This window comes from Schistocerca gregaria, chromosome 2 (genome assembly GCF_023897955.1).
Source record: "Schistocerca gregaria isolate iqSchGreg1 chromosome 2, iqSchGreg1.2, whole genome shotgun sequence".
Taxonomy (NCBI): domain Eukaryota; kingdom Metazoa; phylum Arthropoda; class Insecta; order Orthoptera; family Acrididae; genus Schistocerca; species Schistocerca gregaria.
Window position 1 is genome coordinate 349875133 of NC_064921.1, and position 27983 is coordinate 349903115.

Sequence of the window (27983 nt, forward strand, 5' to 3'; positions counted from 1 at the left end):
TTAGAGCCACAGGGCCAGCTAATAGCTTTGGATTAGACGCGGCGTGTGATGTGATACTTCAATGTTGAGCATGATTTGGTGTGTATATCGTAGAGTGAAGACTGTATAAATTATCTGTGAATGTTGTGATTTGTGTGCTTGATCTTGGTGGAACTGTGTTTGCCATCAAATAATTCAGAAGAACAATATTTAAAATCTTAGGAATCGTGGAGCAGGACGTTTGCATTTGACATAAACTGCAATGACCTCTATTTCATCGCCATCAATAGAACTAAGTAGTTACCGTGATCAACATTTCAAGGTAATATTTATGTGCGTAATTTTGAGCACCATCTTACAAGAATGAAGCATGTTCCAATAATGACTATTGAGAGTTATTCGTGTTTTCTTCTATGTCGTGTGTGTGTGTGTGTGTGTGTGTAAACACATTATTAGCTACAGTAAATTACTGAAGTATTCAGATTCTGTATATTGCTAAGGTTTTCAATATCTCGTAATATTATAAAACCACGCAAGTTCATCGTCACGTATTTACAAGCTTCGTATTACAAGGAGCCAATTCCAGTGGTATAATGCAAACATCACATAATAGCACGTTTTTCACATGTAGGCTTAACAAACGTGCGACAACCATGAAAAATAATATTTTCCTAAACGTATTTACTATTTATGTAGGATAATAATGTCTCCATCCAAAAACAAACAAACCGAAAGTAACTGTACACACACACCAAAATATTAAAATGCCACCGCATATTCCAGTGCCTATTGTGACACAATGAATCAAAATAGACAGAACTGGACTCTTCGGCTGAACCTCACTTTGTTGCCAATACTTACGTTATTTGTCCGTCGTAGACAGCCACATCAGAGTATGTTTCGGATTGTCTTTTTTGTAGTAAATAATATGTGCACATATGGTTATCTTCTTCCATTGGAAGCCGTTTTTCTTTTATAATGAGCGCATTTAGGTGTTCACAGTATGGTTGTGAGATGTCAAAGTCAACAAATTTCTTGCCATTCTCCCTGTCCCCCTTCTTGTCTATTTTGTACTATATTATGTCCAGATTGAAAAGTCTGTATTTGTCCTCTGTGAAACGATTTCAAGATATTTATATGCTTGAAAGTGTAAATAACCAACATTTCAAATGGGTTGGTGGGGTCCAGCATCACATTGTAGCCACATCATTTCACAAAACCTATAAATTCTTCCATAGTTCTAATTCTCAAATAGTTAAAATATGTTCATTTTAGGGTATAATAGTTGACATACTGACAGATAGCAATACTGATAAAATCTGATTCGTTGTATTGCATTCGTCAATATGCCTATCGTAATTTCCATGTGGCAGCTGTTTTATTTTGACATACTCATAGTAATTTCTACGTGTCATCTGTTTTTCTTTCTATTTTATGTTGTAGTGGACACTGAAATCACTACAATGAACTGGAGTCATCTGCCACCAAGTTGGGATCAAACTTGCTGAGTAAAAGTGCACTTATTGCGTCTGCAGCTGTTGTATTGTATTGTGTGCAGATGTTAATGACTCGGGTGTTGAGCCATGAAATTTGAATATTACAAATCATGAGTCGGTTATTGGTAGCCATTGAGAATACTCTCTAATAATTTCCTGTGACCCGTAAATAAAGTTAGCAGATATTTAGTTCTATTAGGTTAAATTTAATCACAATCAGAATTTTGGGCAAAAGTGGAAATAAGAAATAAAAGCATGTTATTGCAGCAATGAATGTATGTCTCATGCTATGCTGCACGTCAGTCTCTTACAGCAATTGTACTTTTGTGTTGAACGTCATTGGCTTCGCCAACTCACAAGGAAATTATCAGATTTGAATCTAGATCTCTGACCACACTACAGGTAAGACTATCATCACATGTAGTTTTCTTCCATTCCCATTTTTGGGCTTTGCCAACTTTGAAGCATAGTGTGGTGTTACAACCTTACCTAGGCCTCAGGCTTCACTACAGATCGGTCTGTCACCACATTTAGTTTTTTCCAGTTACAAAAAATATACCAGTCACTAATCAACCTTAAGATTCATAAGCAAATTTGGAAAAGTCATTCTGGAACTCTCCGCATTGGAAAAAAATGTAATCAACTTGCATCTTCTGCCAAAAGAAATCATGAGATTCAGTGATTCTTATTGGCTATTGTATAATATTAACATATTGTCTGTGACCGATGTCAACCAATTGCCATAACAGCATGCAACACAAGAGCTGCCGACATTGTAAGTACACTTTAGCCCACTTATTGAGATTAAACTTATGAAACTGATGATGATGATGTATTGATGTCTCTGCTGAGCATGTTTGTGATATTGTTCTCTGCCCCCTGGATAAGGAGGCCATACAATTTACTGGAAAATTTTAGCTTGTTTTGAGGCACAGTCTTGTACATTAATATACTAAGGCAAAGGCTGTAATTTCATAATTATCATAGTCACTGTTACTTACGTGAGGTTATGTTGTAAATGTCTGTGGTGGCAGAATCGAATGTATGCTGCCACTGCTGTACTGTGTAGTTTTACATATACAGACCTATTACACACACTAAAGCCACAAGATTGTCAAGTTCAAGTGTTATAGTGTTGCACCCTCCCTCCACCCCCACCCCCCCCCCCCCCACCCCCCACCTTCCCCACTGAAATCTTGATGGTAACAAACCGAGCTACAAGTGCAAGGTAAATTCATAAAACCTGTATTACAGTTTTGGTGGCTCTACGTTACTATTACCAGACTGACTGTGGTTAGAGATGCGTAATTGAGTAGTGCATATGGTGATATGACATCATTAGGCATGTGTTGTGGTTTGTTGGGAGGGGAAATGATAGCGACAGTTTATGTTCACAAACATCTGCATTTTTTTTAATGTTCGGTAGAATGTCCAGCGTTGTTTAAGAAATAAATGTTGGGAGAACAGAAGAGGCTCTCTCTTGGAACTGCAGAGTATGCAGCAGGAACATTTTGCTTGGGAAACAGGAAAGGAAAATCTGTGCCCTTCAGGCACAGTTAGAGGGAGCAAGGGAGGAACTGATATGGATCAAGGGAGATAGGGGGGAGGAGGGTGGTTAGGAAATGACAGCTGATACGAGGACAGGTAGAAAGAGAACGCGATCTGACAGTTTTATCAACAACACTAAAAACAGGTATCTACCACAGCCAGAGTTATGTGGAAAAGAGCCTCAGGTAGAATGAGGATCAGGTACTGTGCAGCACACTTCAACTGAGGCCAAGAAGCCTAGGAATGTACAAATTGTTAGGAAGAAGAAAGTGCTGCTGATAGGTAGTAGCCATGGGCGAGGTGTATGCCCTCAGTTACAGGATAGTTTAGGGGCAGTGTACTGGGCCACCAGTATCTTCAAGCCAAAGGCAGGGCTAAGTCATGTGGTAGAGGATTTAGGGTCTTTATGTAAGGCCTTTACAAAAAAAAAAGAACCATTTAGTGATAGTGGGTGGGGTGGGAAACAGTTTGGACAAGGATGGGTCATATGACATAGGTGGTGACCTGGACAAGATAGCTTCTCTGACTCATGGCACCGATGTACACTCTGCTGAGCTGTTCCAGCATCAGGATTGTGGTCAGTCACCTTAATGGAGCTATGAGGCGAATGAATGCGGGGTTAGGGATGGCTCTGAGGACGGCCGACTTTGCTCATGTTGCTCTGGTGCCCATCGGGACTATCTACAGATCGGATTTCACTAGGCATGGCTTACACTTAAACAGAGCAGGGAAGAGAAGATTGGTACAGCTGATTCGTAAAAGTGTAGGGGGTGGATCTCGGGCCTCGCTTGGTCAAATACCTGTTGCCATGGGTAGGAAAAGTAGGTCTTTTTTATGATAAATCCAGACAATCTCCAGCAGTTTAAAAAATACTGAAACAATCACTCACAAGACAAAGTTTGACACTTCAAATATCACACATACCAGTGTCACAAAGGAAAACAAACCATTGGAAAGAGTAACATGGGCCATTTCACAGACTTAACAATCCTCCATCAAAATGTGCAATCAGTAAAAAATGAAATACAACTATTGTAAGTTGAGCTCAAATCTTTGAACTGCACAGTAGTTTGTGCTACTGAGCACTGGTATAGAGACACAAAAATCCAACATGTAGTATTATCATTGTATGAAAGGGCAAACTCTTACTGCAGAACTGCTTCAACGGGTGGAAGACAAACACTTTGAAATATCAGCTATTGAATTAACAGGGCTTGATATCACCAAGAAATTAATCATTTTGTGTGTGTGTGTGTGTGTGTGTGCGCGTGTGTGCGTGCCAGTGGCAAACCAGACAACCCGCCAGGGGCTGAAGAAGCCCCAGGTAGCTGGTCGTAGGGCTTTCTGGTCCTCTTCAGTCCCGGAGACTGAATCAAAGAAGCTCTAACAGCAAGGGTAACCAAAGGAACAGCATGAGAAATCGAAATCAAAGACTACTAAGACCAAGGAAATTGCCGGCCGGAGTGGCCGAGCGGTTCTATGCGCTACGGTCTGGAACCGCACGACCGCTATGGTAGCAGGTTCGAATCCTGCCTCGGGCATGGATGTGTATCATGTCCTTAGGTTAGTTAGGTTTAAGTACTTCTAGGGGACTGATGACCTCAGAAGTTAAGTCCCATAGTGCTCAGAGCCATTTGAACCAAGGAAATTGCGGTGGCACCCACTCCACCGCCATCTACAAGTTCTGCGTCTGAGGATGGGATGGAGATTCTGGCATCCGCTGAGGACCTAGATCTCTCCAGTCTCTCGGACACGGTGGATGTCGCTCCCATATCGGTACTGAGTTGGTGGCAGCAGATGATCCAGCGGCCTAGTCTGCCTCCTCGGTCTCTTCACGCGAACACCTGCCCTCCGTGGCTATCGGGGTTATTATAAGAACCGAGCAGCTTATGAGAGCATAGCTGGTGGCATCTGCATCTACGTCCTTCACTCACTTTCCACGAGTCTGTCCCTCTACAAACACCTTTAGAGGCTGTCGCTGTTTGGAGGTGGATGCCTCAGACTGTTACTGTCTGCAGTCTCTATCTTCCACTGGATGGTGATGTCCCGCAGCATGTCCTGGCTGCACTGATAGCCCAATTGTTGCCACCTTTTCTGTTACTGGGTGACTTCAACACCCATAACCCTCTGTGGGGTGAATCAATGGCAAAAGGCCGAGGCAGCATCATTGAGCAATTATTGGCACAGCTCGACCTTTCTCTTTTAAATACTGGTGCCTTTACACATTTCAATGTGGCGCATGGCACGTACTCAGTCATCGACCTTTCGATCTGCAGCCCTAGCTATTACCATCTGTCCAATGGAGTATGCATGACGACTTGTGTGGTAGTGATCACTTTCTGCTCTTTGTCACTGCCACAGCGTCACTCTTTTGGGCGCCCCTGCAGATGGGCTATGAATAAGGCTGACTGGGACTTGTTCATCTCCATTGCCACTATTGAGCCACTTTCCAACGACGCCATTGATGCGGTAGTTTACTCGGTTACCACCGGCATCGTTACTACCATTCCCTGTTCTTCTGAGTCCCCTCGACGGAGGACTGTGCCTTGGTGGTCGCCCGAGATCACTGCGGCAATAGATTGCAGGTGGGAGCTCCAGCGTCACAACTGGCATCCCTCATTGGCACGCCTCATTGCCTTTAAATGGCTGCGTGTGCGAGCCCGCTGCCTTGTTCTCTAACGCAAGCAGGAGTGCTGGGAAAGGTATGTCTCCACCATTGGTCTCCGTACCTCTCCCTTGCAGATTTGGGCCAAGATTAGGCGACTCTATGGCTATCGGACTTCCGTCAGTGTACCTGCACTTTCACTGAATGGAGCAGTCTGTACTGACTCAGATACAATTGCAAACCTCTTAGCGGAGCATTTTGCTCAGAGTTCCACTTCTGCGAATTACCCATTGGCCTCCCGCTCCCTGAAAGAGCAGTTAGAACATGGGAGCCTTTCGTTTCACATGTGCCACCCTGAATCGTACAATGCTCCTTTCAGTGAATGTGAATTTCAAAGTGCCCTATAGCCGCTTGCCCTGATACGGCTCCCGGGCCAGATCACATCCACTGTCAGATGCTCAAACACCTTTCTGTGGACTGCCAGTGACGCCTCGTAGACCTTTTCAACCGTATCTGGGTTGAGGGTGAGTTCCTGTCGCAATGGCCAGAAAGCATCGTAATCCCCGTGTTGAAACCTGGCAAGAACCCACTGGAGGTGGACAGCTACCGCCCCATTAGCCTCACCAACATGCTTTGCAAGTTGCTCAAATGCATGGTGAGCCAGAGGTTGATTAAGCTACTTGAGTCTCAGGACCTTCTGGCTCTGTCTCAGGGTTGGTTTCGTAAGGGCTGCTCTGCCACCGATAGTCTGGTTTGCCTGGAGTCTGCCATCCATATGGCCTTTGTCCGCCATCAGCATCTGGTTGCAGAAGGCATACGGTACGACACGGCAACATCACATCCTCTCTACACCTCATGGTTGGGGTCTTCGGGGTCTGCTCACAATTTTCATACAAAATTTTGTCGCTTCGTTCCTTCTGGGTGCAAGTTGCGGCCTCCCATAGTTCATCCCGAGTTCAGGAGAATGGGGTACTGCAAGAATCTGTCTTAAGTGTTTGCCTCTTTTTAATTGCAATTAATGGGCTCGCTGCGGCGGTGGGAACGTCTGTCTCAACTTCCTTGTATGCTGACGACTTGTGCCTATACTTTAGCTCCACTGGCATTGCAGCTGCTGAACAGCAGCTGCAGGGCTCTATCCGCAACGCGCATTCTTGGGCTGTAGCACATTGCTTCCAGTTTTCACCTGCCGAGACCTGGAACATGCATTTCTGCCGGCGACACACTGTTCACCCTGAGCCATGGCTTTATCTTGACGTTGGACCTCTTGCTGTGGTGGAGACCCATCGGTTTTTGGGATTGGTTTTTGATATCCAGTTGACTTGCCCCCCCCCTCGTATTTGGCAGCTTAAACAGACGTGCTGGTGGCATCTTAACCCTCTTCATTGCTTGAGTCCACCAGCTGGGGTGCCGATCGGTCTACCATTCTATGGCTGTACCAGGTGTTAATTCAGTCCTGTCTAGATCATGGGAGCCTGGCTTACAGTTCGGCATCATCTTCTGCATTGCGGTTGCTTGACCCCATCCTTCACAGCGGGATCCGATTTGCTACTGGAACTTTCCAGACAAGCCCTGTCAACAGCATACTTATGGAAGCTGGTGTCCCTCCATTGCGATTCCGTCGCCAACTATTACTGGCCGCTTATGCTGCACGCGTTTGTAGCTTGCCGGGGCATCTCAATTATCATCTCCTGTTCCCTCAGTCGGTCGTCCATCTACCGGAACGGTGGCCCTGGTCAGGGTGTACGATCGCGGTTCGCATCAGAGCTCTTCTCTCTGGGCTTGAGGTTTTCCCCTCTGCGTATACCCCCGTGATATGCGCCTCGCCCATGCTTTCGGCTCGATTTGACACGGCCCGAAGGACTCAGTCTCTCCTGAGGCCCTCTGCCGCTGCTATCTTTCAGTCCTTGCTGTGTTTCAAGGCTCTGACATGTCTATACTGACGGTTCAATCGTTGCTGCTCGTGTCGGTTATGCTCTTACTCTAGGGGATCATTATGAGCAACGCTCGTTGCCGGCTGGGTGCAGTGTTTTCACTGCTGAGCTGGTCGCCATCTTTCGTGCCCTAGAGTATATCTGTTCCTCCTCAGGTGAGTCCTTCGTTATCTGTATTGACTCCCTGAGCAGTTTATGAGCTATCGACCAGTGTTTAGCGGCCGCTCTGTGGTCTTTGTGTGGACCCCGGGTCATGTCGGCATCCCGGGAAATGAATGTGTTGACATGCTGACCAAACAGGCTGTCAGTGCACCAGGTTTGGAGATTGGCCTCTCGGAGAGTGACCTCAGGTCAGCTTTGCGGCATAAGGTACTCCGCACGTGGGGTGATGAATGGTGCACCCTGTCTTCGCCCAGCAAACTTCGGGCCATAAAGGAGGCTACCGGTGTGTGGTGCTCTTCCTTGCGGGTCTCTCGCAAGGACTCTGTTGCCCTCTGCGCGTTGGCCACATCTGGACAACACACAGCTATTTATTGTGCCGTGAGGATCCACATTTATGTCACAGCGGGTCAGCTTTGACGGTGGTCTCCATCTTGTTGGACTGCCCACTTTTAACTCTGCTCAGGCAGACGTTAGCGCTGCCTGATACCCTTCCTGCACTTTTATCAGATGACATTGTGATGGCAGATTTAGTTTTGAGTTTTGTTTGTGCAGTGGGTTTTTATTGCATGATCTAAGTGTTTGTCATTTTTGTGTTGAGTCTGGCCTTTGGCCTACGATTTGAGACTGGGGTTTTTAGTGTGTTTCATGGTGTTTGGCTTTTCATTTTTTGTTTCTATGCTCGGCCAACCACTGTCACACTTGGTGTGATTTTAATTCCTTTTTTTTTTTTTTTTTGTTTATGTATTTTTTTTTTCTTTTTTTCGTCTCTGCCTCTTTCTTGTTCTGTGTCGTCTCATGTTATCTCCATTATTTGTTTTTATTCTTTGTGGATGTCTAAAGTTCGTGGAAAAAGGGACCAGTGGCCCTAATAGTCTGGTCCCTTGAATCCCACAAACCAACAATGATGACACATGCCAGAAGCACGGCCGCGGTCCGACACAGGCCATAGTCAAGAAGACAGGGAAGTTAGTAAAAAAATCTGGTTTACCAGATGAAGTGGTGAAGAAATTAATGCCTCATACTGCCAAACCTCCCAGGCTTTATGAACTGCCGAGATACATATGGGACATGTTCCTCTTAGGCCCATTGTTAGTGCAATCAGCTCGCCCACCTACAGGCTGGCAAAATATCTAGCAGGATTATTAGCACCACAATCGGGTCATTTTGAACAACATGTTGTACACATGCAGACATTTGTTGAAACACTCAAGAAAAAGAAAATAGGTCAAAATTATGTAATGGTTACTCTCAACGTGGTGTCACTTTTTATGGGGGGGGGGGGGGGGTGCCAGTACAAAACACGCTGTATCTTTTTACCCAACAATTCCCACCTGTAATCAAGTTGTTCTCTATGTTCTAACGATAACATACTTCTTGTACCACAACAAATATTATGAAATGACGGGTGGCACAGCAATGGGCTCACCACTTTCTCCTGCAGTCACGAATTTCTAACTGGAGCACTGTCACAAGCAGGCTCTGAACTTTGTGGTGTTGTGTCCATCTTGCTTTCTTAGGTACATCAGTGACACCTCCATGACACGGCCTCACTGTGAAAATACACTGCTGCAGTTCATGGATCATATGAACGGTGTCCATCCCAAGATTAAGTTTACTATTAAGATGGAGAAAGAGGCAAGCTACAGTTCTTAGATGCTATAGTTGAGCGGAAGGCAAGAGGCCGGCTTGTACATTCAGTGTGCAAGAAACCAACACATACTGATCGATATTTGAACGCTGCTAGGTTTCACCTCCATGTCCACAAGAAAGCAGTCCTGAACATGTTAATACACAGAGTCAAAGCTATTTCTGATGGCCACCCCCTACAGGCTGAATTACAGCATTTGAGGCACATGTTTAGGGAAAGTGGCTGCAGCAAAGAGACATTGCAAATGCTTTCTGGTGTCTCCAAAGAAGGATGCCTTGTGGATTTGGCAGAAGAAGCCAAGCGGCAGCTTTCCTGCCAAACTGTGGGGCAACGAGCAGCAAGTTATGTCGTGTACTGCAGAGACATGCATTGAGACCAGTGTTCTGGCCCTCCCCTAGATAAAAGATGTGTTGCACACTGTTAAGGCGACATACCTCTTCATGTGCCTAGTGTGTATTGTGTCCCTTGCGAGTGCAGCAGCTTTTATTTAGGCCAGACGATTCACACAGTTGCAGAGCATTGTGCCGAGCACGAGAGACACATTGAGCAAAGGAAGCTCGACAAGTCACCCATAGCTGAGCATTGCCTCGGAAACTGACACAAAAATCAGTTTGAGAACACGAGTCGTGGCTCGTGCTTCAACATACTGGGAATCTGTTGCAAAGGAAGCAGCTTTATTAGAATGAACAGCAACCATTTCAGCAGAGGTCAAGGTTACACATCGATTTTTTCCCAATGGTATGCAGCTTTACTGTATGGTTGAATGATCATGGTGTTCTCTTGGGTAAAATTTTGCGGAGGTAAAATAGTCCCCCATTCGGATCTCCGGGCACGGACTACTCAGGAGGACAGCGTTATCAGGAGAAAGAAAACTGGCATTCTACACATCTGAGCATGGAATATCCAATCCCTTAATCGGGCAGGTAGGTTAGAAAATTTAAAAAGGTAAATGGATAGGTAAAAGTTAGATATAGTGGGAATTCGTGAAGTTCGGTAGCAGGAGGAACAAGACTTTTGGCCAGTTTCCCCTTGCTTTCAGCTGTTCACAGTACCAGCACAGCAAGGCCATTTTAGTTAGTGTTACAAGACCAGATCAGTTAATCATTCAGACTGTTGCCCCTGCAACTACTGTAAAGGCTACTGCCCCTCTTCAGGAACCACACGTTTGCTGGCCTCTCAGTAGATAACTCTCCGTTGTGGTTGCACCTACGGTATGGCTATATGTGTCTCCTGAGGCATGGAAGCCTCCCCACCAACGACAAGGTCCATGGTTCATGGGGGGAGGGGGGGGGGGGGAGATGCGGTGTATGAGGACTTAATTCTGAATACCTTCCAGCAGTACTAGGTGATGACTGCAAATAAGTAGAAAAAATGTGGTGTAGGCATGATGGAGCTCCAGCACATTTCAGTCTCACTGTTCAAGATGCACTGCGTGGTATCTGCCACAACATAGGGGTAGGTCTTGCACTTACCTCCAACTGCAAGCGTTTGGATTATCATTCCTGAGAGCACCTTAAGTAATTGGCAGCCGATCACCCAGATGCAGAAACTCTTCATGGAAGCTTGTGAAGCCATTTGAAACCGTTAGAGTGTATTTGAAAGGGTGTGACAGCCCATGATTTGATGAATGCATGCATTTTTAGAAGCAAGAGGAGGATATTTTGAGGATTTATTCTGGGAGTATTTGTTGATGAGTTTGTCACCTAAATTGCAAACTTGAATTAATAACTTGAAGATGAAAGATTTGTGGACACCTGTTTACATGAATATTTTTCTAATTTTTGTGTAAGGAAACTGTCCCCAAAATTTGTAAAAGTACTTTTGAAACAGTCTGTGCATAAATAATGAATGAACATGAGCATCTATATAACATGACATTATTTTATCAGGTACATAATGCTAACAAAATATGTATATCATATAAAGTTTTCAGAAACTTTCTTACCTAAATCAGATAAATGGCGAGTAGGATCTTCATCTGTGTCATCAGCATTGAAACGATCACTAAAATCATGTGCAGATTCAATAAAATCTCAGTTTACAAGCCACGCCACTTTGAATAAAACATTCAAGCTTTTGATTACTTTTTTCCGTCTTGATGAAGATGTTTTATGTGAAGTTAGGAGACTTGTAAACCGAGAAGATTTTACTGAAGCGGGCCACTGTCAAAGACTCATAGGGCATCATCATCTTCAGATACTTCAAAAATGTGAAGAATTTCTGCATCACTCACTGAGTGAACTGTTGTTAGAAGTATTGCTTTAAGTAGACAGTGTGGTAACAGAGATGTCTCATATGCAACTGACGAGATTTTTTTCAATTTTCAGACCACGTTGTTAACAAAACTGGCAGAAATATGTCCTAGAAGAATTTATTTGCCTTCTCTTGCACTCTGGACAACTATATCACTCTTGAGAGATAACAATTCAAAGGAAAGCACTGCTCGCAATATTATGTGTATGGCAGTCCTCACTAAGTCATTGTGGTGTAATGTAACAGGCAAGGCACTCGTAAGTGTTAATCATCCTCAGTATCAATGCATGAGCTGCACTGGTACCATGATGAAGGCACTCGCTAATAATAAAGACACAGACATTCTGTAATTCTTTACCACCAAAGGAATGTAGTGTGTGTTGGCTGTTCCCCCAATGAAACCTAGAACAGTATCTTGAACGACAAATGAACAGCAAAATCTGTCAAAATTACCACTTCACCATTTCCAAGATTTTCTTTTAGATGCTCTCAGATATGAACTTCGGGGTTTTGAAACGAAATGATGGCTTTTCAGGCAATGGATTCTTAGAACCGTACCTCTATAAACTCCTCTACAGTTGCAAGATGTGTACCTAGTGTGTCCTTATCAGTATGAACCCACTGTTCCTATTGTATTATTTATTTTGGCTCATATTCTATGAAAACATCTACCAAATGAGTTTTCAGGTTGTCTAGGGCATTGTATGTATAGTGCAGCATGCAGTCTTTTTATTTCAAGCAGATCTTGATTAGTTCCTTGTAGTCATCTTCCTTGACAAGTGTTTCAGCCAACATCAGTTTGGCATTTTGATGTGCTGACACAAACTGAGCACATACCAGTAGCATTCACTGTAATACACAACCTTGGTCTCAGTTCACAAAATTATGAAATGCTCATTTCACTGCCTTGTTTCTCACAATAGGCTCTGAACATTTCTTTCAGGTTACAAACTATTAGGTATCTCTGCTTATGAAATTTTCACCATCCACTCTTACTGCTAGGTCATCATTTTTGTCGGACCACAACCAAGGTAAAGATTCATCTTCTAAGATCGTGAGGATTTTCTATTTGATCTTATCATTGATTCTAGTCTTTTTCCCATCCATTTTGCAGGTTCTTGTCAAGATGCTGGCCCCCATCTTAAGCTTTCTTGAGTACTTCACCATTCTCGCAGAAACACTTAATTATTTTGCTGTTTGTTGTATACTCCAGCTGCTAGGACCAGGGTCAATATTTGAACTGTCTTCGAATGACTTGAATAATGCAATTTCATTTTTAGCTCATTAATTGAGACTTGTGAAAGGTGACTACAATGTAAACATAGTTATATTTCATTTCATAGTTAACATTGTGTATTCAGTTGATGTTGTATTGACTTTGCCTTAGGATATCTTACCCATGAACCGTGGACCAGCCACTGGTGGGGTGGCTCGCATGCAGCCTCAGTGATACAGTTAGCTGTACAGTAGGTGAAACCACAATGAAGGGGTGTCTGTGGAGAGGCCAGACTAACCCGTGGTTCCTGCAAAAGGGCAGCAGCCTTTTCAGTAGCTGCAGTGCCTAGAGTGGGTTATTGACTGATCAGACCTTGTAACATCGACTAAAATGGATTTGCTGTGCTAGGTCTGTGAATGGCAGGAAACAAGGGTAATCTGCAGCCATATTTTTTTCGAAGGGCATGCAGCTCTACCAATGGTTAAATGATGAATGCATTCTTTTGTGTAAAATATTCTGGACATAAAATAGCCCCCATTCGGATCTCCAGGTGGCGACTATTCATCAGGATGTCGTTAAGACATACAAAACTGGTGTTCTATGGATGAAAGCATGTAATGTTAAATCTCTTAACGGGGTAGGTAGGTTAGAAAAGAGTGGGTGTGTTTTTCCTACAGCTAGAAAAAGTAAGTGCATTCTGAAAGAGCCGAGCTCTGTACCTTTGTTTGTGTGCCTATTGACGACATAGTGCTTCTGCCTGTCAGTGAGTCGTCGCCTTTATTCCTATATAATTCATAATTTTCAGCTAGAACTTTCCATACTTCAGAAAACAGACTGGTAGCTGTGAGTGATGAAATAGTGAAGGCAGCAGAAGGTCAAATAGGTAAAAAGACAAGACATAGTAGAAATCTTGGGATAACACAGTAGATATTGAATTTAATTGATCAAAGGAGAAAATACAAAAATGCAGCAAATCAAGCATGCAAATGAGATTGACAGGAAGTGCAAAATGGCTAAGGAGGAATGGTTAGAGGACAAATGTAAAGATGTAGAAGTGTGTTATCACTAGGGAAGAGATAGATGTTGCCTACAGGAAAATCAAAGAGGCCTTTGGAGAAAAGAGAAGTAGCTGTACGAATATCAAGTGCTCAGATGGAAAACCAGTCCTAAGCAAAGAAGGGAAAGCAGAAAGGTGTGAGGAGTATATAGCGGATCTGAACTCTGGCACTGTTACAGAAATGGAAGAGGGCGTAGTTGGAGGTGTGATGGGACATATGATACTACGAGAAGAATTTGACAGAGCACAGAAAGACTGATGTCAAAACAAGGCCCCAGGAGTAGACGACATTCCATCAGAACTACTGATAGTCTAAGGAGAGCCAGCCATGACAAAACTCTTCTATCTGGTGTGCAAGCTACACTGAAGCGCCAAAGTAATGCATACAGGCAGAATATGGAGCTGTGGTCGGCAATGCCTGTACAAGACAACAAGTGTTTGGTGCAGTTGTTAGATCAGTTACTGCTGCTACAATGGCAGGTTATCAAGATTTGAGCAAGTTTGAACGTGGTGTTATAGTCAGCTCACAAGCGGTGGGATAAAGCATCTCTGAGGTAGCAGTGAAGTTGGGATTTTCCTGCATGACCATTTCACGAGTATGCTGTTAATATCAGGAATATGTTAAAACAACAAATCAACATCGCTGTGGCCGGAGAAAGATCTGCCAAGAATGCAACCAATGACTGAAGAGAATCATTCAACATGACAGAAGTGCAACCCATCTGCAAATGGCTGTTGATTTCGGTTCTGGGCCATCAAGTGTCTGTATGAACCATGTAATGAAGCACCATCAATATAAGCTTTTGGAGCTGAAGGCCCACTCGTGTACCCTTGATGACTGCATGACACAAAGCTTTATGCCTCGCCCGGGCCCGCCAACTCTGACATTGGACTTTTGATAACTGGAAACATGTTTCCTGGTCAGACGAGTCTCATTTCAAACTGTATCGAGCAGATGGACGTGTACGCGTATGGAGACAACCTCGTGAATACATGGACCCTGAATGTCAGCAGCGACTGTTCAAGACTGGTGGAGGCTCTGTAATGGTGTGAAGCGTGTGCAGTTGGAGTAAAATGGGGCCCTTGATATATTTAGACATGACTGACAGATGACACACATATGTAAGCATCCTTTCTAATCGCGTGCATCCATTCATGTCTATTGTGCGTTCCAACAGACTTGGGCAATTCCACCAGGACAATGCGACTGCTATTCAGAAGATTTCTCCAACCCCTCAAACTCTTATGGACCTGCATGCTCGCGGGAGCCGTACACGATATTAGGCATGTGTACAACTTTCTTTGGCTCTTCAGTGAATATGAGATAGGCGACTACCCCACATACTTCAAGAAAAGTATAATAATTACAATGAAAGCAGGTGCTGACAGGTGTGAATGTTACCGAATTACCATAGTTGCAAAATACTAACACAAACTTTTAGAGAAACTGGTAGAAGTTGGCCTTTTTACAGAAACTGGTAGAAGTTAGCCTTGGGGAAGATCAGTGACTTATCTTAGAAGATTGGTTAAGAGAAGGTGACCTGTGTTTATAGCATTTGTAGACTTAGAGAAAGCTTTTGACAATGTTGAGTGGAATACTCTCAAATTCAGAAGGTGGCAGGGATAAAATACAGGGAGCAAAGGGCTATTTACAGTTTGTACAGAAACCAGATTGCAGTTGAGGGGCATGAAAGGGAAGTAGTGGTTGAGAAGGGAGTGAGGCAGGGTTGTAGCCTATCCCAGTTATTATTAAATCTGTGTATTGAACAAGCAGTGAAGGAAAGAAAAGAAAAATTTGGAGTAGGAATTATAGTCCAGGGAGAAGAAATAAAAACTTTGAGGTTTGCCAATGACATTGTAATTTTGTCAGAGGCAGCAAAGGACTTGGAAGGGCAGTTGATCGGAATGGACATTGCCTTGAAAGGAGAATAAAAGATGAACATCAACAAAAGCAAAATGAGAATAATAGAATGCAGTCAAATACAACAAGGCGATGCTGAGGGGATTAGAATAATGACAAAGACAAAGTAATAGATGAGTTTTGCTATTTGGGTAGCAAAATAACTGATGGTGGTCTAAGTAGGGAGGATATAAAATGTAGACTGGCAATGGCAAGAAAAGTGTTTCTGAAGAAAATAAATTTGTTAATATAGAGTACAGATTTAAGTGTCAGGAAGACCTTTCTGAAAGTATTTGTGTGCTGTGTAGCCATCTATGGAAGTGAAACATGGATGACAAACAGTTTAGACAAGAAGAGAATAGAAGCTTTTGAAATGTTGTGCTACAGAAGAATCATGAAGCTAAGATGGGTAGATCACATAACTCATGAGGTGGTGCTGAAAAGAATTGGCAAGGAAAGAAATTTGTGACACGGCCAGATTAGATCACCATTGACATCAAGGGTTCACCAATTCTGCATTGGAAGGAAATTTAAGGGAGTAAAAATTGTAGATAGAGATGAAGAGATGCATACAGTAAGCAGATTCAGAAGGATATAAGTTCCAATATTTATCCGGAGGTGAAAAGGCTTGCTCTGGATTGAGTAGCATGGAGAGCCATCAAACCAGTCTTTGGACTGAAGAAGAAGAAGAAGAAGACGAAAACAACAATTAAAAATTTTTAAAGGACATCATATTCACCATTTTCAAGTCTTATTGCTAAAGCTAAAAGAATGAAAAAATGAAGCACAGAATGTTATATACACTTTGTCTTAATTTTTGTATTCTGTTATCTTTTATAGTACCAATTGAAAATTACCCAAAGCTGAAAACTGCAATTGTGAAATAAATAATTTCTACAGTCAGTGGTGAATATAACGTCCTTTAAGAGGTTCTACAGGATTGTGCACCCCAGCCATGAGAAATTAAACTACTAAAATGTCTGTATCCTTAAATTTCTGATATTCCCTCATCATTTTTGTTCCCACATCATCAGTGGAGGAGCTCACTTCAGCAGCTGGTGTTGTAGCCTTGGTGTCAGTCTGCTAATTCATTGAAGATTTAAAGGCAAATGTCCAGTAGATGCTAGTGGAGTAATCACTGTGTAGCAAGCAACAACTACATCCACGTAATCAGTAGACATTGATTGTTACTCATCCTGAGACTGCTGTTGTCTATGATCAATTTTTGCCTGCAGCCAGACGTGAAAGCAGTATTAGTTAACAGTTTCAACATGTCAACACAAGAAATGTCAGTTTGTTTTCCCCAAATGGATTACACCAGGTATTTTATAGAAATTGAAATTTTATCAGAAGTGGGCATTATGCCTAAATTTGGTCAAATTCTCTAGAGTCAAGTCCAGATCTGAGTTTTAAAAGTAATTTGTCCAACAATGATATTTGTTTTGGTGGCTTTAGCTAACTCTTAAAATAGTAAAATGATGCAGTCTTAGGACAGCCTGTGCCAACTTGAGCACTGGAGGAAACAAGTACCAGGAAGTTCTTTGTACATTTCACAAAACAAGAAAGGAAACAAATAAGTTTAGTCATAAAACTTTCTAAAAGAAAGCTGATAATAAGATAAAAACCAGAGAGCAACTGACAATTCATGGAAAATATGTATTCCTTCAATGGTGGTATAAAAACATTTTGGCAATATTTTAACAATTTAATAATATTGCAAAAAGAGTTTAGTAATTTACAAAACTTTTGGGGTAATTTCATCCATAAATTGGCAAGGATTTTCATTTGTTTTATTGCTTTGTTTTTATAGGCTTAGAAGCAGATCTACCTGATTTTTCTTTCTTTTTATTTGTTAATGTCACACATTGGCTTATACATTGTCTCAAAAGCCAAATGAGGTGGCGCACTAATTAACACACTGGACTTGCTTTCTGGAGGACAGTAGTACAAATCCGCATCCGGCCATCCAGGTTTCCCATAATTTCCCTAAGTCAATCCAGGCAAATGCCAGGATGGTTCCTTCGAAGGAGCATGGACAATTTTGTGCCCTATCCTTGAAGCATTCTGAGCATGTTCTTCATCTGTAATGACTTCAATGTCTGAAGAGACATTAAACCTTAATCTTCCTTCCTTGTGTATGGAAAGTAATAACTCTGAGTATGGAAACTATTAACTTTGAGCGATATTTTTCATCCACAAGCAGACAAGGATCTGAAATTAAACCATATACTGCCTAAAGTTTAAAGAATACTCATTTTAGAGTATAAAAAAGATTAAAAAAATGTACAACTGGAATTTGATTCCCCAAAAGGTTTCCATCAATTTTGCAGGGGCATATACGAGGTGTGATCAAAAAGTTATGGAAATTTTCTAATTTCACTTGCTTTATACATCTGATTTTTAAATCTTGTTCATACAAATGTTCCTGATGTATCCTTTTGAGTGGTAGGCAAATTTTTACTTTGAGAAAATATAGATCGAAGAATTTGCATTAAATTTTGCTTGAAAAATGCAATAAAGTGCTGCTCTGCATTCAAACTGTTAACTATAGCTTTTGCAAATCTGCCATGAGTAAGACAAAAAAATGTTTTAAAGAGAGTCGAGAAGGTGTTTGAAGATGATGACCAACCTGAATGTCGTAGCACATCAATTACTGATGACAATGTGGAGAAGTAAAGAAAGTGAATCTATGAAATCACCACCAGAGGGGTTGTTAATTAAGTTGGCATGTCCTTTGGCTCAAGCCAGCAATTTTTTTGCATGAAACTAAAGTTTGTTCTAAAATTGTATGCTTTGTTCAGGAATCCTGAATAAAGTCGTCAACAATCCACAACTTCTAAAGAAGAAACATGGGTACATGGGAATGATGATGAAACCGAGGCTCTCCGAGGCAAGATGCCAGAAAAACCAAGACTAAGAAAAATTTGAAAAGTTTGATCACATGTGAAGGTTCTTGTCACTAATTTCTTTGATTACAATGGGATAATGTGTTGTAGGTTCCTGCCTCATGGTCATGCGGTCTGGGGAAGTTATGCATCATTGGCATGAAGCAATCTGCAGAAAATGGCTAGAATTGTACCAATCCCTTTCATGGAAATTGCTTTTTGATAGTGCTCCCTCTGATACCTCAATGTTTGTACATGATTTTTTGGGGAAAACAAAACCTTTATGTTGCCTCAGCCCACCGAATTCATTGACATGTCTCACTATGGCTTACTTCTATTCTTAGGGCTGAAGAAAGCTATGAAGGGATGTCATTTTGTCACCATTGATGGGATAAAAACAGGATCACTGAAGCAGCTAACACCATAGCGGAATGTGAGTTCCAGAAGTGCTTTCAAGATTGGAAAAAGCACTGGCACAACTGTTTTATTCGTTAGGGGGATTGCTTTGAAAGGCAGAAAGTTGATGTTGATGAATAAAGAAAGATCCCTTAAGAAAATCAGAAATTCTCATTACCTTATGATCACCCCTTGTACTTTGACAGAACAGATGATTATACAAAATCCATCCATAAAATTGTGATTTATGGCTGGTTAAAAATTAGTAATTAAACTTGCATACTAAATTTTCTGCAATTGTTGAAGTGGTACACCTGTCACCAGATGAATTAAAAAAACTAATCATTAATATATTCTTATTGAGCACAAAAAATTATTTTGGTACATAAAGACAGGGCTTTTAAGTTAAGATTGCCTTTTATAAAAGTTACCCGAAGATGGTACTTTAGTGTGTGCGTATGTGTGTGTGTGTGGGGGGGGGGGGGGGGGGGGCGTGTGTGTTCGTGCAGAGGGCACCCATATCTTAAGAAGCTGTAGAAGTGACCAAAGGATGTACTGAGCTGAAACTTTGTGCGTATCCATCCAAAACATTATGCAACCAACCCATAAAATTTTATAACATTTGGAAATGGTAGACACATAAGCCACTTCTAAAACTGGTTCACTTGTTGTTGAATGACCTGTCGCAGATCTCATACATATTAGTGAAACATCTACTCCATTATTAGCTGATGTGTGATCTGAGCATGTTGTGATTTTCATATGGGTGTGGAAAGGTGACTGGCACTTGCAGAACTTGGTGTGTCGTGTGGGTGTTTTTTCCCCCATGTGTGTATGCTTGTGAGCCTTGCAGTTGTACACAGTCTCAATTGTGTTGTGTGGCCCTGATGTGTTTAATTCGCCACTCAATAACTCACTGTACTTTTAATGAGCGTAGTGTCTTGTTGTAAATATATTCAAAATAAATCTGGCTGGAGGGGGCTTAGGTGATTTGGATGTGTGGGTTATTTTTGTCTTTACTAACTACACAGTGTAAGATACTTGCAGAACAGCCAAAATGGTAATTTTGTGTGTTTAGCAGGAACTGTGACTAGTCACAAGAAAATATTTTATTGGGTAGAAGACTCTTATTATTAATGCAAAAAAATTCTATGCTATGTTGGTAATGGATAATGGTTTCCCCCATTAATTGAAGTTCATCATCATCAAGATGACTGTGCCTATTCTCTGTAGGTGGTGCATTTCGATGTTTCTCCTATGGCCTCTAAGTGCAGCTGTATCCTGAATCACAGTTGCGATTGGGTTTCACATGTGTGCTCTCTTTCTGTAATGGTGCTGGCAAAAAAATAGGTCGAAAAAAACAAGATGGGTTGACAGGTGTGCTGAATAAGACAAAAAATGTGAATGAATGTATGTGCTGCTTCAAATCAAACAGGAATTTTATGTCATAAACTCTGTTCACTGAACTTTAAATAGCAAAAACTTGACTGAGATACGATGGCATGTAAAAATAAGGCCACTTTAATGGCCAGAAATACATTATTTCTGCCTGCCGGTATGCTACAGTTACAGTTATTGGTTTCCGGATAAAGAAGGAATGGTTTCAAAAGGTAGTACTCACATATGCTCTCATCATCAGTCTATTTGGGAGGATGACAGTTCAAACCCATGCCCGGCCATCCAGATTTAGGTTTTCGATGATTTCCATAAATCACTTTAGGCAGATGCCAGGATATTTCCTTTGAAAGGACACGACCCGTTTCCTTCCCTATCCTTGACAAAATACAAGCTTGCAGTATATCTCTTTTGACCTTGACGTTGATGGGATGTTAAACCCAATCTTCCTTCCTTCCTTGTGTCCATCATCTGTCACCCCTCTTCTTTTAACAATAATTGCTACACTGTTGTGGCAGTATCACTGCAAGCACCTAGTCAGTGTTGTAAATGTGTGCCATCACATAAAGTTATTTTCAAACTTATAGCATCTCAAATGAAAGGCAGACAGACACGTTGAGCTGCATGCCACTTACATGTCAGTGAGTTACACATTTGCTTTTGTGCTGTGTGGGGATATGAAAAGAATTGTCATGGGTCTTGACAAGTATAAGAAAACACCATGTGGATTTTGTTTCGTTGAGTATCCTTTTGAGTAACACCTAGTAGTAGATAAGGAAGTAAAACATGACATACATATGTGTCATGTTATACTTCCTTATCTTTATTTTTGCTGTTTCTTAGTTTAGAGCTAAACTTTAAGTAAAAAGAAATAAAACTAAACATTAATTTCTAGATATGTGTCAACAGATTTTCTTGTTTTAGATATTTATACGAGGTTAAAATTAATTACTGTATCTTTTGTGTTACATATTCCCTCTTGTCATTATTTCAGGGCTCAAGAGGTGAGCAGGAAAGACTTCTACGGACATCATCAACTCTTTATGTTGGTAATCTTTCTTTCTACACCACTGAAGAACAAATATATGAGCTATTCTCAAAATGTGGAGATGTGAAAAGAATTATCATGGGTCTTGACAAGTATAAGAAAACACCATGTGGATTTTGTTTCGTTGAGTATCCTTTTGAGTAACACCTAGTAGTAGGACAAGTATGAAACATTTGCAAACATTACACAAATTGTTTCATTTATAGTTGTTGAGGAAGTTTGAATGTAATGCTGTCTTGATATCTTTTCTTGTATCAGTCGGTGGTCAAAAAGTACACTTCAGCACAGTATGTGATTGTTCAAATTGTGTGTCATAAAAATGAGAAAACACAATAACAGTTGACCAATTTTTGTTTTGAATTCATCAAAATTATAAAATTCCAAATAAAGTGAGAGCCACGTATTATTTTTGCTTTTCTTCAGTCGAGTAACATGTCAGATACTGTACTGTGTGTAAACGTAGCTTGATTTCTGTTTCCTTGACGATCTCAGATACTATTCTCGTGTTGATGCTGAGGGTTGTATGAGATACATTAATGGTACACGCCTTGATGACCGTATCATTCGTACTGATTGGGATGCAGGCTTTGTTGAAGGGCGTCAGTATGGTAGAGGAAAGACTGGAGGGCAGGTAAGTTAGTGACTGGTACTATAATCTCCTTTTAGTATATTTACTGCTAAGAAGCAGCATAAACTACCACTTTTTCAGGGTGATAGTGGATTATATGGGAGAAATAAGTGTAGGATTGTCATTGATGTGCATGATCTATTGTTAAATCTGTTGTTTAAAGATGTCTATTGCTTTTCCTAATTTTAGGTGGTCTGTGATGTAAAAGAAGAAAGCTTCCTTGTATGTAATGTTTCCAGAATTACTTATTATCTTAACTTTGTCATTATGTTACGTCAACTGCCAAAGTCTTCCTCATGCCATATCTCATAACCTTTATCTCCTATTTTCTGCTTTAAGTGTGCCTCTCTAAGTCAAGTCTTCTCTCTCTCTCTCTCTCTCTCTCTCTCTCTCTCTCTCTCTCTCTCTAACACACACACACACACACACACACACACACACACACACACACACACACACACATGTTGCCATGTGGTGTATCATGTAGTCACCATGAACAGGAACACAGACAATCTGGATGATATTCACATTGCTTATGGAGCAAGGGGAAAAGTGCTGAGGGCATGAGAAGGTGGTATGCTGAACATTTCCAAACAACAGAAAGTGCATGTTTGTACTGAAAAAGGTAATACAGGATGAGGAAGGATGGAGAGGACTCGGGAAGTTGAAGAAGAACATTTTGGAAAAATTCCTTCAACCATCTACAGATCATGAGCTCACTCATCTGCTTGCTTTGAATGTCACAAAGGAAAATATTTACATTGTCACTATGCTCAGAAGGTCCAATCTTTGAAAGCAGATTGTCTAAGGTCAGCCAATTTATATGCCTAAGGCAGTGCCAGCATCCCAGCAATGTGACTTTTCCCTACAGGTAATTCCATGTCAATTCAGTGCAGCACTTAACCTGACTCATTCAGATTTCTTTCAAATTTGATGCATCCATGATTCAGATAAGAGATGGAAAAATATAAATTTTCAGAGGTATGTGTTAATTGTGAAGAAAGTTACAGGTCTGTAAAGTTGAGAAATTGTGTGAAATGTACATGTCTGTCTCAACAGAATTCTGGTTCTAATCCAGACACAGCAGTGAAACTTGTATCATTGAGAAGTTAGAGAAGAACATTACATTGATATGCAACACGACGAGTTTCTAAAAGTTTTCCCTTTAAGTTTTACTGTTCCAGTATGCTACTATAAAATAGTGATTATCAAGATGGCACACCAAAGGCATCACTCCCAAAAATTTGTCAGCATTTGTACACTATCAAAATGCGGAGAGTAGCACATAAATATGAAACACAAATTAGTAAAAAATAAAATCAAGAGGTAATCTTCTACAAAAATATTACCCCTATTGTTGCACTGATATTATAAATCACTTACAGTGTAGATTCAATAGAGGCAATACAAAGTGGTTGCACCTCATTTCACAAGTCTCCAACTATATTGTTAATATTCATCAGATCTGATACAGGCAGAGTGTATGTCCAAGTTTGTAGGTCTGGATCCAGTCTTGTGAGAATGTCACATTTTCAGATAACCCAGTTGTCTGGTTTGGCAGAAAATTCAAATGGTGGAGATGGTCATGGTCTGTTTGGATTCAAAAAAGCAGACCTGCATGTCATCTGTTAAGTTTGTAAGACATACGCAACCCACCAATGAGTGTTATACTCACAGGCAACAAATCCATGTATGTCTGCTAACAGCGTTTCATTCACCAAAGCAATCATTGACTCTTTCTTGTTCACCAAAGAAGCATAATGTTTATTTGTTTGTAGTATACCTTTGTTAATAGAAATTACACTAGGTTTACCTGGAATTGTACTTGTATTCTTGAAACATTGTTTCAATTTGGCAATCTCTTTATCATGATGGGTAGCCAATATATAGGCAAAGACACATGAACAAATATTCCCTTTGCACCACTGGATCAATGTTGTGGTGTCAAAATTAATTACTGGTTTCTTGAGGTTGCTTCAGGGTGGCAGTGTGGCCAATCTCATTGCAGTCCATACAACCCCATCATAAGGTCCTTTGTCATGTGCTGGGGGGGGGGGGGGGGGTATTGCTGTACACACACTTTATCATGCTGAAGACAGATATTTCCACATATGACATATGGTGTGTTTAATTTGTGTCTGCACCTCAGTAGTAAGCTACAAATGGCTGGATTGTAACCCGAGAACCGTTCCAATGAAATACCTGTACCTCATTCTGAAAGGTGAAGGAATAATTCAGCTACAAGTAGATGAAGAGTAACATGAGAATCATTCCAATGAAATCCCTCAACTTTGTCCAGAATGCTGAAGCAATAATTCTCTACAAAATCACAAATAAGATATTTGCTTACTTTGAGTTCATCGTGCTGGAAGATAAATGGGTGTCGTAGGAGTTGTTTGAAACTCAATGCAAAAACCTCAGTGAAATTTCTGTTGATTTTGTTGCAGTCTCGAGAACTGCTCTGCCGGTAGTTAATGAACACTGACATGTAATTTTGTCAGTGCATTCAGTCAGTCTTGCTGAACTTGGACAATACGGACATGCACCTAAGAAGCTTGTTGGAATTGTATGATTGCATTTTGTTAAAGGCATAGGCAAGAGTACAGTGCTTTGGCTGCAACTCTCAAAATTTTGATAATCCACTATGTACATCTGGATACATGTCTTTGAAATATGCATACAATTCCTAAGATCGTGCAACACTAGCTGCTTCTGATTATGTACTGTAATTCTGTTTTCTTTCACAGGTACATAGTCTTTTCTTCCTGGTATCATGCGGCTTTATGATCACAGTAAAAATCATGCACATGATGAATGGTTTTTCCACACAATGTCTTAACTGGCTTTGGATGTAGTGTCACTAATATATGCTATGATCTGTTACTAATTGTTTCGGTCAGTCTTCATAACTTGATGTCTAAGAGGAAAATTTTTTCATGGGTTTCCTTGTACTCAAGCTCTTTGGAAGTACTATTACATTTTGTGTTTTGTCACATATGCAGTCTGTATTGTGAAACTTGTCTTTCAGCTGAGCTATGTTTTGTCTTTCTCAATGTTTTTTCCCCCCTTCCATGCTCTTCTTTTTGCTGTTGTACACACAAGTATGCTCCAACACTGAGGTATCCTTTATTTAAAGAATCCAGTGCCAGATCCAATGTTGGTTCTTCATCACTTAACATATTTTCTGGAAGTACGTAAAACAGATGAAGCAACACCTGCTGGGGCTTCTGGGTTTTGTAGTATTTGCTTTCTGTGTTTGCTGCAAATTTTTTCCACATAGCAGTACATTGGGACACTTGTTTACCATCCACTCTTGAATACTCCTCAAGTTCTTAGTACTTGCAAGGCCTTTATCTTTACAAAAATTGCAACAATACAATTTGGACCTGAAATCCATTTTTTACAAACTGCTACTGAACACTACTTTACATCACATGTACACTGCACACAAACTAATGAATATTGATTGAAATAAAAGTTTCTCTGATTGACTTTTTACAGAAGGAAAAAAAATGTTCACCAAGTTGTCAGAATAATAGTGACTGCTATTGTCTGTTGCTCTGGAAAAAACAGACATGTGCTTGCTAACTGCATTTTATTATTGTAGTGATGTAGACAAAATAAATTTTTAGATATGATGCCTTTGGTGTGCTGTCTTGATATTTACAATGTTTACAGTAGTATCTTATAACAATGCAATATTTTTTCCCTCAAAGACTTTGAAGATGGAGTGTTCTGAGATATTGAAGGTCAAAGATTATGGTCAGTGACCTTCAGTGCGAAAATTCTTAGAAACTTGACATCTTTTATTTCAGTGTAAGCTTTTCATCATTAGCTTTTCAGTTATACAAGTTTCTTTCCTGTATCAAGATTAGAACCATAATCAGTCATTTCTGCTGAGACATATGCATGTAACTTTCATGCAATTTCCTAACTTTGCAGACCTGTAACTTGCTTGACAATTGTCCTATACCTCTGAAAACTGCTAGTTTTCCATCTCTTATCTGGATCATTGAAAGTGCCAAATCTGAAAGAAATCTGAGATGGTTGAGTTAAAAATGTTAGTTTTACATTGAATTGACCTGGTATTACCTCTACTTTATGATCTTTAAGGATGAGACTATTTTTAAGAAAGGCACAGTATTTAATCCCTCCAGGAAAGAGTTTTGGTGAATGTCTGGGCAGTAATTGCTGAGAACTTAATTGGACTTCTCAGTGTACCCCCTGAAATAAATGAATGTGATTATTTAAAACTGTTGCAAGTGAAATTGCTGATAATGTTCAAATATGTTCCTCTTTCAGCAGTGTGCAGTTTTGACACATGTAACTTTAAAAAGAAAAAGTGTTAAAGTAGACTTTCAGTATTATGGTTTTGAGAACAGTAAGAAGGGATGTGCTCCTATATTTCACAGATGTTCTGAGTGTCGGAAACATTTTTTAATGTCTGATGCATGAATGAAAAGAATAATTACCAGCACAATTTCAAATTAATATTGGTACATGATTATATATTAAAAACAAAGATTCCAAGACTTACCAAGCGGGAAAGCGCCGTTAGACAGGCACAATAAAGTAACACACAAACACACACACAAAATTACGAGCTTTCGCAACCGGCGGTTGCTTCGTCAGGAAAGAGGGAAGGAGAAGGAAAGATGAAAGGATGTGGATTTTAAGGGAGAGGGTAAGGAGCCATTCCAATCCCAGGAGCGGAAAGACTTACCTTAGGGGGGGGGAAAAAGGATTAAGATAAGTGTGAATGAGAGCCAGTGGAAATAGTTAATAGATTATTCTTCTATGTTGAGAAAATTTGTAAATGTTCTTATACATTTCTTTCTGCAGGTGCGAGACGAATACCGTACAGATTATGATGGTGGACGTGGTGGTTACGGGAAGATAATACAGCAAAAGGCATCCATGTCAACACCAGTACAAGATATAAATGATTTTGCGCGGTAAAATATGAAATTTCTTGTTCAAGTGTATGGAACAAAGATAATTTTGTGAGAATTTAGTGATGTGTACTGAGAATGTAAAAGGACTTTCAGCTGCATCACAAAATGATCTAACTGGACCACTGAGTGCCCTTACTGTAAGCAGATTTGCATCAGTATTTTGACAACTTTGTACAACATAATTTAAATATACATATTTCATTTGTTTTCCTAAAATTATTTCCTTTGTGCTTCCTGTTCATTAATAGTGTAAATAAAAGTTGGCAGGAAATATTGCCAGATTTTCTCATCATTTGTTGTAGAGCTCATATTTGATTCATATAGAAAAGTGTGTAGTGTCGTAGACTCTGATGCCAGTAATTCAGCTTTACCCAAATAAAAAACAAATATTGTTACTGTGTACTGTATCTTGTCTAGTCATGATTTAAAACACTGTAAAACAGTTATGTTCGGCTAATGTGAGAATCTGTGTGTTTGTTCGTTTGTGAAAATGAAGCCAGCAATTGCTATATTCTTTAACAAATAAGGTACTGCTTAACAATATAAGGATAAGGTTAGATTGCTACTGGCTGTAATGATGACATGAGTTGCAGACAGGCGCAATGAAGAGATTGTTACACGTTTAGCTTTTGTCCAAAACCTTCTTAAAAAAAAGGAAATACAGTCATTCATTCACACAAGCAAGCACATTCAACGCACACATGACCTCCATCTCTGGCAGCTTGGACTGAACCGGGATACTGATTAAGTTGGTGGAATAGCTGTGCTCTAGGTCCATATTCAAACCCCTAATCTGGCTCTCCTCATTTAGATTTTCTGCAGTTTGCTTTAAAGGCTTTGTGAGTGCTGAAATAGTTCCATTATCGTTGTTTTCTGTCTGA

The 27983-nt window shown here is 40.6% G+C and overlaps 1 protein-coding gene across 2 annotated transcripts; it reads left to right on the forward strand.

Moving 5' to 3' along the window:
- LOC126337028 (nuclear cap-binding protein subunit 2) lies at window positions 1–27509 on the forward strand. 2 transcript variants are annotated; one of them, XM_050001309.1, is made up of 5 exons: window positions 15–78; window positions 202–301; window positions 21466–21647; window positions 22012–22150; window positions 26990–27509. In XM_050001309.1, exons 2-5 carry the CDS (start codon window positions 242–244, stop codon window positions 27104–27106), a joined length of 498 nt encoding a protein of 165 aa, XP_049857266.1. In that variant the 5' UTR covers window positions 15–78; window positions 202–241; the 3' UTR covers window positions 27107–27509. The 2 variants fall into 2 exon arrangements, with proteins under 2 accessions (XP_049857265.1, XP_049857266.1); XM_050001308.1 differs by having other exon boundaries at window positions 1–301.
- The last annotated feature ends 474 nt before the right edge of the window (window positions 27510–27983 follow it).

What these genes read in the sequence shown, in the direction of transcription:
- LOC126337028 (XM_050001308.1), top strand. Translation starts at nt 242, where the DNA reads ATGACCTCTATTTCATCGCCATCAATAGAACTAAGTAGTTACCGTGAT. An exon ending in ACCGTGATCAACATTTCAAG is followed by an intron (nt 302 to 21,465) that starts GTAATATTTATG and finishes TCATTATTTCAG; the next exon opens with GGCTCAAGAGGTGAGCAGGA. An exon ending in TGTGGATTTTGTTTCGTTGA is followed by an intron (nt 21,648 to 22,011) that starts GTATCCTTTTGA and finishes TGACGATCTCAG; the next exon opens with ATACTATTCTCGTGTTGATG.